This window comes from Sus scrofa, chromosome X (genome assembly GCF_000003025.6).
Source record: "Sus scrofa isolate TJ Tabasco breed Duroc chromosome X, Sscrofa11.1, whole genome shotgun sequence".
NCBI lineage: Eukaryota > Metazoa > Chordata > Mammalia > Artiodactyla > Suidae > Sus > Sus scrofa.
In genome coordinates, this window is record NC_010461.5 from 17,910,169 (window position 1) to 17,925,844 (window position 15,676).

Sequence of the window (15,676 nt, forward strand, 5' to 3'; positions counted from 1 at the left end):
AGGGACCGAACCTGCAACCTCATGGTTCCTAGTCGATTTGTTAACCACTGAGCCATGACGGGAACTCCGATTGGTTGGTTATTGATTTGAGCTATTTCTTCTTTTTTAACATAGGCATTTACAACTATTAATTTCTCTCTAAGCAGTGTTTTTGCTACATGCCACAGTTTGGTATCTTGTATTTTCATTTGTATCAAAGTATTTTTTTTTCTTTCTTTTTTTTTTTTTTCTTTTTGCTATTTCTTTGGGCCGCTCCCGCGGCATATGGAGGTTCCCAGGCTAGGGGTCGAATCAGAGCTGTAGCCACCGGCCTACGCCAGAGCCACAGCAACGCGGGATCCGAGCCGCGTCTGCGACCTACACCACAGCTCACAGCAACGCCGGATCCTTAACCCACTGAGCAAGGGCAGGGACCGAACCCGCAACCTCATGGTTCCTAGTCGGATTCGTTAACCACTGCACCACTAGGGGAACTCCCAAAGTATTTTCTAATTTCCCTTGTGATTTCTTCTTTGACTCACTGGTTATTTAGGAGTGTGTTGTTTAAGTACTATAACTTGTAAATTTCCCAAACTTCTTTCTGTTACTGATTTCTAATTTTATTCCATTGTAGTCTACGAACATAATTGCCATGAGTTTGGCCCTTGGAAATTTACTGAGATTTGTTTCATGGTCTAACATGAAAACAGTCCTGGACAATGTGTCATATGTGTACTTGAGAAGAATGTGTACTCTGCTGTTGTTGGGTGGAATGTTCTGCTGATGTCAGTTATGTCTAGCTGATTTGTAGTGTTGCTCAAGTTTTCTATTTCTGCTATAGACTGAATGTCTATGTCATGCCCTCCCTCAAATTCATCTCTTGAAACCTAATCCACAGTGCGATGTTATTAGGAGGTTGAGCTTTTGTGAAGGTGAAGAGGTCATAAGGGTGGATCCCTCATTAATGGGAATTAGTGCCCTTATAAAAGAAACTCCAGAGAGCTTCCTTGCCGTGTGAGAACACTGAGAGAAGATGGCTACCTATAAACCAGGAAGCAAGTTCTCACCAGGCCCCAAATCTGCTGTGCCTTGACTTTGGACTCCTCAGTCTCTAGAACTGTGAGAAATGAATTTCAGTTGTTTATAAACCACCCAGTCTATGGTATTCTTTTATACTGGCCCAAACAGATGGAGATAATTTCCTTTTTCATCTTCTGTCTAGTTGCTTGATTCACTGTTGAAAGTGAAGTATTGCAGAAGTTGTCTGCTATTATCATCCAGTTGTTTATTTCTCCCTTCAATTCTGTCAGCTTTTTTTTTTCATGTCTTTTGGAGGTCTGTTGTTCAGTGCTAAACACACTTCATCAACTGTCTGAGTATATCAATTTGCCCTTCTGCCAGCATTTTTGAAATTAGCCTTTGAATCAGCAAGATAGACCATGATGCATAATGCTTAACATTTAAGAGTAATACACACCTTATGTTCTCCTCTAACAGAGATGGCATCTCTCTGGATGATTGGTTGGAAAATATGTCTTATCTGGACATAGATGTTCTTTGAAAAATAAAGCCAAAGAACTCATGAAAATTAAATTTCTTTCTTCTGGATTTACATATTTTCTCCCCTTTTGAGGTTGATGAGCTAAACTTGACATTTTCCCTAATTTTTCAGTTTCCCAGAGGAATAGTTATAATCAAATAATTAAAGTCAAATTTCTGAGCTCTTTACTGATCATGGTCACAGTGTTACTTTCAGTCCTTAAGAGAGAAGCTAGGCTAGCTTTTAAGCAGTAATCTATCTGAGAATTCAAAGACTCGGAAAGTCTACAAGAACACATTTCTAGGGGACACTGGACTTACTGTGGTCAGGGCGCTAGTAACAAAGCATGTGTGCTCAAGATGTATCAGATGTCCCAGCCTTTAAGAAGCTATATCCTGGCATCATGAAGAAAATAAAAAAGAAAACCTGGAGTTCCTTTCATGGCTCAGCAGTAACGAAGCCAACTAGTATCCATGAAGATATAGCTTCGATCCCTGGCACTTCTCAGTGGGTTAAGGATATGGCATTGCTGTGGCTGTGGTGTAGGCCGGCAGCTCTGATTCAATCCCTAGCCTGGGAACTTCTGTATGCTGCGGTTGCAGCCCTAAAAAGCAACAACAACAAAAAAAGAAACAAAAAGAAAATAAAAGTTATACATCACTTTGGTAAGGATTGTGACAGTATAAACAAAAGACGCCAGGGTAGGGCAGAGGGCTGGATGTAGAAGGCATGCCTCCCACTACAGGGCATTACTATAGTTCTTTTTAAATCTACAAAATCTAGAATCAAGACTGGTTAGCCAATGCGAGTATGGAATAGAGACTAACTTTAGAGCATGTGGCTGCTTATGGCTTACAAGACTTGGAGATCATTCCAATTCACTCTTATTTATTGTCCTAGGGCACTCTTTCTCAAAGTATGGTCCAATGACCATGGGGTGACTTCAAAAGACTCCCTGTTTCCAAAATGCAAATGCTTTCCCCATTTCTTACAGGAAAATGAGAATCAGTTCCATATACTTTCAGTTATATACATGTCCAAAAGCTGCTAAGTGAGTTATTATGGATTATCACAACTTTGCATTTTAAAGCCCTCGTTTAGTCCATAATCATAAGGTCTGATTGTGCACAACACATTGGCTGTGCTGAAATGTCGAACACAGAGGGGAGGAACTTCAGAACAATTTCTTTCTAGTGCTTCATTGGTCCCAGGGCTTTCACTTGCTGCTGTCTTTCTGTTTATTAACATAATTGTAGAATTATTCTTAGGGTTTATCTTTGTTAGTCATTTTGCTCATAATTGCTGCATTGCTAATACTTAGATACTTATTTTGTTCCTCTCTAATTCTTTGTTATCATTGAGTTCTTTTACTGCTGCAAAAAAGAGAAGAGATGGTACAGGCAGGTTGTGGTATGTTGCTCTGCCCCAAAAGTCTAGAAAGTATTGCCCAAAAGGAACTCTTTGGTCTCAGCAGGCTAGTACATTAATGATGCTCTGGACATTTCCCTATGTCCAGAGGTTATTTCTGAGCCTCTTTTAAAACCATTCTATCCCCATCACCCTCTTGAAATTGTCCCTGACGCCAAATCACAATGAGGTCCTCCTCTAGTAAGCTGTGACATGGGCTTTGCTCTACTGCCTAATTTGTTAGTGGGTCACAAACAGCCATAGGATATCTTGAATCACTGAGCTGCTATCTAATTCTTGAATTGTTAGCTACTTTTTGAAGTACTTTATTTTTATCTTTCCATTAAGATGTAAGTATCCTGAGTATAGGGACCAGAATGAAGAAAGTGCCCATGGTACAGAAGCTAATTACAGAAGTTCTTTACTGGGCACCTGTGGTCTGATCTGAGAGTTGAGAGGGAGCAGAAGTGGATGCCAAATCTACTGGATACCAGTCCTTAGCCTTCCTCCAGGCTCCCCAGAACCCTGTCTGTGAAGTCTGAGGTGGCATCTGCTGCAGCTACAAGCAAACAAGCTGGCAGTGGCTTTTGACGGTGGCCATGAGATGAGGGATTCCTGATCATGCAGCAAACAAGCAGGCATAGGAGTGTGGGAGGGCTCTTGGTTTTCAGACCTTGCTGCTGATCATGTCTCTTCATCTGGCTCCTGAGCTTGCTTAAATCACCATCTGGCCACCTTAAATTATAGCCAGGAGAATCCTGAGAGGTACTTGGCTGAACATCTGACCTTTCCTACCCTGGCCTGTTCCAGGATGGATTAGGACCCCATTTGGAATTCTCCTTTGTCTCTTGGTCTTAACCTGGTATGTACTGTCTCCGTGTTGCCTGGTTGTGGTTTCTGATGAGGTCTATGTTCTAAGTCCTTTGCCACAAGCCATGATTACTGATCTCTAACTGGCTAGTCATTGGCCTTTCTGATTCTTGTCCTATAGTGTTTTTATTGATTTTAATGAACAGTTCTAGCCATGACACAGGGCAAGGAAAGAATCTGAAACCCCATTTAAAAGGAAGTGCCGATCTTAGCCAGAAGGCGCTTCTCTGTCTTATGTCTAAAATATTCTAACAGTTATAACCTAGACTTTGAGTCTTATGGTTTTCGTAGTTGGGTACTATGGACTTATTCACTCAGTTGTCAAACAGTGATCTGTTTGATTAAATCATTGAACAATACATGGTGGCCCCAAAAGGAAAAAATCAAATCCAACCAGTGAGGGGCTAAATGATGGCTGGTCAGGGTATTTATTGCTTATAAGTCGACTGAATCAATCAACATGAAGAAATGTTCTCCCTCTGTGACTATAAACCATGCCCATGGAAGTCTCAAAATCTGACAGATTTGCAGACGAATTGATGAGTCAAAAACAAACCAGCTTACTATATCTCCTGCAAGAAATAAAGCTCACTCCTTGGCTTACAACAATGACTGTACTCACTGGGAATTCTGATCAATTACCTCTGCAAATTAGGTTTTCCCACTCCTGTAGAATAAGGACAAATGGGTCTCTCTAAGTAGCTTTGCATTATTAGAATTTGTCCAGGAGAGACGAATTATTAAAGCCTTCTCTTAGAAAATGAAGTAATAAAAATGTATTCTGGATACTCTGATACCTCTTTGATATTTTATCAAGTTGGTATTATTCCCTGTCACTATAACCATAGATCCAAGGCTACAGAATCAACCTTACTGCTGAATAACACTGCAAGATCCTCTCTGAACTAATTTTAAAGCAGATTCCTTTGAATCTTCAAAACCAAATTTTTCTGAAACTGGAACTGGGGTTAAATTTAGGTCAACACATATTTCATAAAGGCAAAACCCTTTAAAGTTTGCATTAAAATTTCATGTGTCTAACTGAGCAGCCTTGTTGGAAGGATGATAAGAAATGCTACCAAAAGTCCATTTCACTTCTGTGGGACTTCTCACAAGAAAGCTCTGCAGCTTCATCCCAAGTATATTGGAATATTTCATCGCAGTTTGGCAACCCAAGCGGGACTGAGCATAACGATACTTAGTCATCAGTTTGTTTCATTCTGTCATCATTAATAACACGTGTATGTGGCCATGCTTCCAGTCAGTTCCTGCTCACATCACTTTGTCCCCATCCAGTTTCCTGGGATTCACGCTATGGTCAAAGAATCCACTGTGTTTTAATCTTATTCCTTTGTTCTTTCATGTAACTGTGTTGAAAACACTAGATACTGCTCTGTTCTTTTAACTCGAAATAGTTCCTCTCTTTCACTGCACTACGAAGAAACCTTTTCGACAAAACTTACTCGCACATGTCCTAGTAAATCAGCAAAAGGGTGACACAAGTAACATTGCCACCCCGCAGGGGATTGTCTCACAGAACGCCTGCTCTTCATTGTGTTAACCGAGGACACAGTAGGGCCCCGTTGTTCTGCTTGGCTGTGCCACCTATGTGGTCAGAAGATTTCACCCTAATACTTCCAGGGAGTGTGCAATCTATCTGGAAGGTACTGTGTGAGGAAGGGGTGAAGCAGTATATTAAGTAGGTAGCAGCACTGACTTCGAGGGCAGGCACCCTCATCTCGAGAGCAGCCGTGATACTGGGTATCATGGGGCCTAAAGAAACAATGGATGGAATGCTCTTCGCACGGTATCTGGCCCATGATAATTAATTAGTGTGTCTGTGTCTGCATCTGTGACCTACATCACAGCTCATGGCAATGCTAGATTCTTAACTCACCGAGTGCGGCCAGGGATTGAACCCATGTCCTCGTGGTTACAAGTTGGGTTTTTGACTGCTAAGCCATGACAGGAACTCACATTTTTTTTAACAGATCCGGTTAAAATGAAAATACAGTCACAGGCCCTGCTTGCAGCGCCTGTTGGGGTAACAGGTAGAGTTTGAGCCTGCCCTTCCCTCCTCTACCTCCAGGGTCATCACAGGGTCCTCTCGGTATGCCTTACCTCTACCTGGGTTACCACCAAACCTCCTTAGCTCCTTGCTCCTCTGATCCTCCAACTCAGAAAGGAGCTCATCACTCTTTGGTACATCTGGGTGGGGAAATAGGTATGCAATGAGGGAGGGCTCCCTGGGCGCCAAGATCAAAAGCTCCTCAAGGCCCCCAGCCAAGCGTCTTTCCCCTCTCAACTCCATCATTCCCTAATTAAAAAGGTGACCAGAAAGGGGGTGGAAGGCACATAGCCTCAATGGCCCTCTGACTGGATTTGGAATAAGATGGGCGTAAAAGCTTGGGTTTACATACCAGAAAACCTTTGCGCCAGAAATACTGGTCTAACTTGAAGGCTCTGATACTTAGTAAAGACTTCTGGAATTCCAGACTCCTTGGCGGAAGGCTTCCGTAAACAGTTTTTATAGTGGTCTTTTTGAGACAAAGAAAATAGTTTTTCACTCACCTTTTTTTCTTCCAACTACTGTTCAGCTCTGGGGACGTACTTCAGTTCACTTTTAATGTTCTGGATCTCCGATAGGTTGACCGCAGGTCCTGGGAGTTTCTTTGCTCCTGGAATTGGCTTCTTCTCCTCATCTGAAGTAGGAAGAACAGCCTGAAGGGGGGAGAAAAAGGAGAGAGTCAGTCAGCTCATTCCTAAAAGACATGGGGTCCCTCTGGGTGACGGACATGAAGCAGAAAAAATTTCAAACAAGAATAATATCAAGGTCTAGTTCTAGCAGAGTGACTCTTTCTTGTCCTGTTGTGACACCCTCAGACTTCCAAAAAGATCTCCCAAAGTTTGTAAAGGAATAAAGTTGAAAGAAGAAAACAAGTCATTTCCCCGTGACTTTAAACATAAGAGTACCGTTCAGTGTCTGATAACTAATGTAAAAGACCACTAGGTATAAGGATTTGTGTTTCCAAGAGAAGCATCTTACAAGATCAAACTGAATTTGGTATCATAATATGCCTGAAAGGCAGAGGTGTGTGGGCTATTAGTACACCGCTGGCTCTAACAATGATTTGGTCCAGGATCATTTTTTTATTTGGGGTGCAATGGCCGCCAGCCTTTGTTCCAATGACATTTCTGAGAAGCATAAACAAAGGAAACTGACATAAGCAAAACCTCTTTGAATATGGGCGAGATAGGAGGGAGGGAGCAGCAGATGAGGCCTGGCTCTCCTCTCCCGCTTTGGAAAGTATTTTAAATTTTCTGTCATTTTATGTTTCTGCATTGTTGCCACTTTAGGGCAAAACCACATCCTATACTTTTTTTAATGGCTCCTCCAATGCCTGGTACACAAACGCAAGGGCACAGGCCTGCTTGTTGATTGTTGTTTAGTTGATTAATCCCGAGCATGTACCATAGCGACCAATCTGTGCCCCTTGTACACACACCAAACAAACATATTAACAGCTCCATTGCTGTGTGAGGCTCCTAGAACGCCATCTCATTACTTCTGAAGCTTGCTGGTTAGTTCTTTCCTCCTATTTGCTAGTGGTGGCAGGCATAATCTCCAGGGCTTTGGAACAAGAGTGTTGGAGGAACATTTGATCTCTGTGGCAGCCACAAGAGCACGCCTCACTGATCAGTTTCCTGCAGGGAGGATAATTGAGTGACAGGCCAGCTGCTTGGCCCTGAAACCCGCCCATCACCATGCTGAGGTCACACTTCCCACGGCTGCCTGTGGCCAATGACTGAGTGTCACAGGATCCTAAGGCGGGTCTATCCTGGGTGAGCTAGGCCTTTGAACAGCACTGCCCCCTAAGAGGCTTCCGCCCAACCCTCTGTCCCAGGCTCCTTCACCTGCAACGTGGTCTAATGACCCTCCCATCTTGCCTGACAATTGTTTTCCCCCAGTAAATATTTCGCCTAATCCCCTCTGTGGGTTGGCTTCCTGGAGGACCCAAGCTAACACAGGCCCCGTGTGAGGCTGGCAGGGCGCCACCTGCTGGACCAACAACCAAGTAAACCAATACAGTTCTGTGAAAGGAAATTAAGAAATCACACGTTTTTGCCCCAGGTTCAAGCCCTACGCCCCTGCAGCACCAGCAGGCCATCACATGGGTATTAAAGAAGCTGCTTTGCTTTATCCCTCATCTGGCTTCTACCATGGGAAAGGGAAGAAAGTGGTCAAGCTTTCCCAACTTTGAACAATTATTTGGTAGATGTGTCCTTTACAAAAAACGTTTTTAAATTGCTTATTTGAGGGGATGAGTAGAAATAAACAATTTTGAGGTGCTCTTCTTCTACTAAAGGCTAATGGTTTTTCCAATAGTCATTTTCTTTGAATCTAGCAGAGTGCTGATGAAATAGCTAACGTGTCACCCACACGAAATGATAAAGTAATTGGATGTAGACAGTACCTGTTGTAAATATCTGGAAAATATGGCTTCCCCAGGCCAATGTACAGACCCATAGCCTCAGCTTCCTTTCATCATGCACACGCATTCATCATTTATAAATGCAAGTTTAGAAGCAATGGTTAAAACTATTAAACATCCACTTGGAGGACAAGGAATTCCAAAATGTTCTTTGTTAGGTTTTTGGGAAGAAATTTTAAACAAGGCTATAAAGTGCTTTTTTTAAAAAAATGTGTAGCATTGAAATGAAGAATGTTTCTTCACTTATACATGTTCCCATGGTTCTTACCTGGGTAGATCTTAATAAAGAAGCATGAAGGAGAAAAATATTGCCAATTCCTTCTGTTAAGTTCCGAGGTAAGTCACAGTCACTAGCTTTCTAATATCAAAATGTGCTAGATTGGCACATTATAAAACCAAAGTGTGCAGTTATGCGTCCGTGTGCAAACATTTATTGTGCGAGCATACACAGATAAAGGATGAAACTATTTAACATGAGGCACTTTCCTTGAAATTTATTAAAATCTCAGTGCACCATTTTTTATTTATCAAGGTAAGACTTGGAGCACCTGATTTGGTAAGGTCACATATAATGGAAAATTATAAGTAGATGTATTTAATAAGTAGGTATTAAGATATTGAGTCAGCAAGGGGGTTGGTGGTGGTGCATATTCTTAATTGAATCCTCTCATCTTTTAAAAAATAATTGAATCAGTTTCCATTTCTTCTATGAATTTGTTATAAGGATTATGATAAATTAAGGCATGAACAGGCAGGGTCCAGATGGCCCCATTTGGCTAAGAATGTTTGCTTTTCTTTTGTAAGTAGATAATTTGAAGTGAGAAGGGATGTGGAAGACATTCTTTGGTTTAGATCAAGAATGCTTGAGAGAAAGCTTATAGGCCTCTGTGCCATTCCCATTTCAGGAATGGCTATTGTCAAGGGGAAATGTCCCTCTTGGGGATGACAGAGTATTTGCAAAAATTCAGCAAAATGGTGAACCATTTTCCAGCTATCTCACCTTCATCTTCCTCTTTACTACCAGATGCCCTACTGGATTTTCCCCTAAACTCTCCTATGTAAGACGCTACTTACTCATTGTTACGAGTGGTGCATATACTCATTATGCGCAAACACTGAAGGCTTAATAATAACAGCAAACACACCACTAGCTCTTCTAAGTTACACCGACTAACTCATTTAATCCTCACATCAATCCTCAGTCTGATACCATTATTATTTCTATTTGACAGTTGAAGAAACTGAGGCACAAGGCAGGGAAAAGGAGTAAGAAATTGCCTGTGGCCTCATGGCCAGGAAGTAGTGAGACCAGAATTAAATAGTGGTTTGCATCGTTAATGGGACCAGGTGGAGTGGGAAATCATTAACAGAAAATCCCAACACGCTATATTGTGGTGTAGTAATAATGATGGCATTTCCGTCAAAAGAGAGATTTGGGAGGCAGAATAGGGGCTCATCATTACCCTTCAAATCACTTTAGTGAAGCAGCTGCCTTTTCTTAGGCAAAAGACTGGCCCTGCTTATTGGGATGTGGTTGTAAGGCCTCTGTCTTGGGCACATGCCAAGTTCTGGCTGGGCCAAGGAGACAGAGATGGCCAAAGGCTCGTCCTGGCTTCCTGCTGGGGTACCTCTTCCTCTTCAGGTCTGTGATGGCATCAGCATTGAGATGGGGATGATGCTGGCAGTGATAGAGGTGGTCTGTTCTGCTCAGGGATGGCGTGCTATGACCTCCACTTCAGATAGTGATTATCTTAATGCAAAGCTAGCCAATGGGTCCCAAATCTAGAAAAGTAAGCAATTGCAAATTTTCAAACTGGATAGTAGAGAAATGTGGGACTGTATACGTTACTTGAATTCAGATTCCATTTTATCCGTTTCAAGTGGCAAAAGGTGGCTGGGTCCTGTAGCCAAGCCAAGCTGCCTAACTGCTCCCCTCGCAATATTGTTTCCATGAGAAACTCACTCCAAGGTCCAGTCCAGAACTTGAGTCATTAGATCCCACCCATCCCTAAGACCCCACAAGTCCTGAGAGTTCATTTCTGCTCTTAAAATAAGGGAATGCCACCCCTCACCACCCTCCCGACCCATGAGAAAAGGGTAGCTCAGTTCCAGAAACACTGCTGGGGTCTCTGGATCTCTGGGGATACCTCACTCCCTTCATCCTGCGAAGAATGTTGTTTGGCCATTTGTTTACATGGCTGGTCATAAAGTAGGTGTTCATAACCCAGGCGGTATCAATTCTTGGCCATTTTAAAATGTGTGGAACCATCAGACTGGGGAGAAGGCAAGAGTGAGAACAAAGTGCTTTCCCAACCCCTTAACTGGGACACTTGTGTGGAGGCAAGTACCAGTTGCAGAGAGGAAGCGAAGCCCACCTGTACCACAGAGGGCAGATGAGGTGCAAGCCTCCAAAAAAAAAAAAAAAAAAAAAAAAAAAAAACCAGTCACAGCAGTCAATTTAGTGAGAAAAGAGAGTCAAGCTACGTTGCAACTGCTTGCTGTGGTTATGACAGTCATAGATCATGAAGAAGCACGGCAAGAAAAGCTAATGACAGATAAAGAGAGGTGTAGGAAGAATTCCTTTCTGCTCTCCCTTCTACCTCCCTGTGCCTTTTTCTAACAATATGCGAAATAACAGGCCTAGGAGTCCTTCATAAAAATTGGATAATTCAGTCAATCGCTGAACAGCCATTTATTGAATAGCTGCTATGAATTGAATAGGTTATGCCATGTCCATGATATCACCAACTCTTCCCTCCCAGCAACCCTCTGAGGAATGGAGGGGCCTGTATTTTAGTGACTCAAATACTTGACCAGAGTCCCAGAGGGAGAATTCATGGTCATGAGTTAACTGGGTGGCCAAGTTAGCAGCAGCAGGACTTGCAGTGAAGGGTGTTCCTGCTGTGGCGCAATGGGGTTGGTGGCATCTCTGGAGCACCAGGACACAGGTTTGATCCCCGGCCCAGCACAGTGGGTTAGAGATCAGGCATGGCCACAGCTGCCGTGTAGGCTGCAACTGTGGCTGGGATCTGATCCCTGGCCCAGGAACTCCATATGCCGCGGGGTTGCCAAAAAAGAAAAAAAAAAAGGAACTTGAAATTATGTACCATGGAAGCAGAGTAGGGCTGGGTCATTTCAGCTTATATGTTCAAAATTTGTTATTCATCAAGAGTGACTTGGCGACTGAAATTCCAGAACTTGGCGATATCACTGAAATACTCCATCTCCTCCTTTCAGAAATTATCTTTCTATTTTTGGAGGCTGGAACCACTAACTTGGGACCACATCAAGAATTATTTATGAGAAATAACAGATTAGATGCAGAACAACCAAAGTTTTATTAGGAAATTTTGAAATGGTGATAAGTGTTCTTTTGGAACAAATACCTACCTAAAAGGTCATCTACAAGAGTTTTTAAAAAAAAGTTTTTCACCTTTAAAAAAATGATACACTTTGCAATGCCCTGTGACTTTATTTAATACTCTAAGACCTTACCTTTTTTTTTTTCCAGAATCAGACCTTCCAGGTTTCATTAGAAAAGTCACAATTGAGGAAGAAATATATAATATATTAATTTTAGCCCCTGTTTTAGAAGACTGGGTATTTGAATTCGGAGGAAAGGTAAATAATTAGTGGGAGGGGGAAAATGCAGAAATCGATAGACTCCCTTGGAAGTTCCTCTTTCCAAAGGATATAGCCAGAGATTGGGGGTTTTTATTTGAATCCACAAGTCATTTAATGTGCTTCTTACCTGCACTCCCTCGGGGATTCATCACTCACCAGAAGTTGTACTACACACATCCTGCTCGATTCAGTAAAAGCTCCGGAGTGAAAATGTAGCGAGTTAGTGACATTTGTGGACCTAGAGCATGTGAGAGGGTCCCCCCCTCCTTTACACACACACACACACACACACACAATCAATCAATAAACCAGATACTAAACTCGGCATCTTCAACTAACTGTGCCAGGCACTTAGATTTAGCTGAAGAGCAGTGAGGGGCAGTGTGTTTTGTGGCTGATTGAGCAGTACAGTCAAAGAAATGTCTGTAATACGCAATGACTCCTTGACCCACGTCCTCTTGTGCCCTCCTGGTCCCTGAAAGCTGGCCTTCGCCTTGCCTCTGCCCCCCTCTAATCAGGATGGAGAGGAGAAAGACAGGCAGCTCAGTTTTCCTCACCTCCTCTGTTTCTGGGGTACATTCTTTTTTTCTGGGGGGTTGCCCAGCTCCTGGCCGAAAGGCTCCCATCGGAATATTGATATTTGCCTAAAAGAAAAAACAGGGAAGCTTTAACTAAAGAAGAGTAAGAAACTGCAATGACACTCTGAGATGGGAGTCATTGTGAGGCAAAACAAATCTGAAAAGTACATCTTTAAGGCTTTTTACCTCAAAATTGCTGTACTGACAGTACAAAAATATGCAAAGGAAAATTGGACTTCCATTTATTCCACATTTCTGGTACTCATCCTGAAGTCTGTGCAGTGATTTCACAATATGCTATTGGCTGGAAGAATTTGAAGACAGTGTGTTCTGGCTGTTGCCCTCCTGTGGTACTTAATATTTTCTGCTTTCCACGATGAGGAAGGAACATATAATGACAGGAAAGGAGGAAACCATCCCACACCTTAGCCCTCCTTCAGCGTCCTTTGGATTTACCACAGGAGGAGGGAAGTCACACCGCCTGAACCCCTGAACCGCCACTTCCTTTTCATAATGCCCTATGGCTGTTCCAGCACTTCCTTCCGTCTCTCACCAACACTCTTTTACCTTCTCCCCAATACACCACTGTGTAAGTCAGTGTGTCAGGAGGGTGCTGGAAAGTCAAGTTTATGGGTATCACAGTTCATAGATTGTTGTCCTTTATTAAGATGATATACTAATCTCCATCTACCCATAGTAAGCATAAAATACCTTCTAGAAAATATGAAAGATGCTAAACATTAAACGATGTAAGTAAAATACTGACACGGTAATTCCGCCTGGGGAAAGAAAACATGTGAATTCGAATTTTACCCATATTTCACCTTTTATCAAAATGCAAGACTGTTTAACACAGACCAAAAACATCTTCACCCAGGAGGATCAGTCACATAAAACAAGCATTAAGACTTTTTTTTAAAAGGCAAAACGTAATTCTTTTCCACTTGAGATAAAGTATTGCCTTATGAGTAATTGGATACGTGGGCTTGAAAAGTTGCAGTTGCACTTAGATGTTATGAATGAAAATGATGCCTAAGCAAAGGGAGCAAAATATTTTGTTACCTTATTTATGACTCAGTTTGGTACCACAATATGACAATTTTGGTACCACACCAAACAAAGTTATTAGCAAGTGCGGTGTTTGGAACTGCCTGATATGAGCTCTGTTGCCAAGGAAATGTTTAATTCAGGACATAGGAAGTATCCAGTGTCCGTGTTCACACAACCTGGCAGATCTATGTTCTGCTCTGGAGAACGGGAATTGACGTTTTCCACATAGGGGCTTTAAAACTTTTTTCCCCACTAGAATAATGCTGATCCCACAGAAAGGACGCAGATTCAAAGTGTTTGTGGCTTTGATATCAAGCCGCAAAGAGTATCAAGACAGGTTTATCACCATTCCTGGGGCCAAGAAGTATTTAGGGTCAGTATATATTGTATATGCTAAAATATAAGGGCAGCATAATTTTAGAGGGAAGCATTTTGGGAAAACTAACACTGAGCCTCCTATGTTATTCCTCTGCTTAATGGAAATAACAGATGGCCTAGAGTGGAAGGAGGAGGGGGCATAAGACAAGGGGGGAAATGTGTCTTATATGGTGGCAAATATGGTAGCATACTTCATGAATTCCAACATGCACCTCTTTTAATATCTCTGAAACCAGAATATGTCTTACAACCAGTGTTATCTTAAAATTTTAATAGGCACATTTATTTTATTTCTTAGGACATAAAATACTGGTATTTTACAATTGACAGTGTCTTAGATTGGATGAAAAATCATTAGGGTCCTGAAATAAGGTCAAAACAATGTAAATAAGACTCACCAAAGATAATGTATATTGAACCAATAGCTCTTTTCATTACCATACGTTGGATGAGAGGGGAAAAGTTGATATAGGAACTATTTGGAAGAAAGTTAATTGGCTAAAAGTTTAATTAGATCACCACTACCCTGATTCATTTATTAAGTATCTACAAGGGGCGTCTTACAAATGGGAAGTTCAGGCTAACATATTGTTTCTGAAAGACTTGATTGCTAAACTAACCCATTTACTGAAGTGTGTATGCTCTATGGTAGGTTGTAGTTTTCAGTAAAGGAAGAGGGAAAGGTCATCCAGGATAATAATGTATTCAATAAAGCACCTGCTATGGAAATACTACCTTTTCTTGTTCAGAGATTGATTTTAGCAATGCCTGTAGCCTTTCCATCATACATGGGTGACTTATGGTAGCAAATAAGAGCCCAGTGCTAGGAGATGCCACAGATTCTCTGTACTTGAAAAAGTGACGACTGCTCTGGGTCTCATCTTCCACATTTTTAAAATATGAATGTTGTGCTTCATTAATGGTTTCCAAACCTCTTGTGCATGAAGTGCTTCCTTTAAGAAAAGTATTGTGAGAGTATCTAGTATGCAAACTAGGTGAAGGTGGAGCTGCTCTGGCTGAGGTGGTAGGGAGCCCAGACCCCGTGTGCTTCCCCAAGCCCTGGGCCATAAGCAGTGCCTTGGGACTTGGGGGCCTAATCTCACCATCATTGAAGGAGATTATCCCTAAGTGGATGAGTATTGATGTGCATTTAACGTGTTTTCTCTGTTCATTCTTAAGATGACTGTCATTTGCTTTAAACCACTTTAGCATAGACAGTGTGATATTTTATAAGCACAGGTTGGTTTAAACTGCAACTCTAGGGAGCTCTATTGCTCTAGTTGGGAGTTCAACCTCCTGGGGTGCTTAGATGGTCAGATATCCCTAAGACCACATTCCTCAGATTGCTACACCAAGTGTTTTCTGTTAGCCTTATCTCCACCAACACCTGAGGCTTTAATGTTTGAAGAAATGTCAAAAACAACTGAAATAATGGAATGAGCATTAGAAATCATTTTTGTTGGGAGTTCCCGTAGTGGCTCAGTGGTTAACAAATCCAACTAGGAACCATGAGGTTGCGGGTTCAATCCCTGGCCTTGCTCAGCGGGTTAAGGATCCGGCGTTGCTGTGAGCTGTGATGTAGGTTGCAGATGTGGCTCGGATTCCACGTGGCTGTGGCTCTGGGTAGGCCGGTGGCTACAGCTCTGATTCGACCCCCTAGCCTGGGAACCTCCATATGCCGTGGGAGCAGCCCAAGAAATGGCAAAAAAAAGACAACAACAAAAAAAGAAACAAAAAGAAATCATTTTTGTTGACGA

The 15,676-nt window shown here is 42.1% G+C and overlaps 1 protein-coding gene across 1 annotated transcript in view; it reads right to left on the bottom strand.

Annotated features, from left to right (window-relative positions):
* The window catches only part of SMPX (small muscle protein, X-linked), a 49,177-nt gene that overhangs the window by 21,139 nt on the left and 12,362 nt on the right, over positions 1-15,676 (bottom strand). Inside the window, 2 exon segments of the mRNA NM_001078687.2 lie at positions 6,368-6,517; positions 12,471-12,557. Of these exon segments, the coding sequence (NP_001072155.1) occupies positions 6,383-6,517; positions 12,471-12,557 (222 nt within the window). The 3' untranslated portion in view covers positions 6,368-6,382.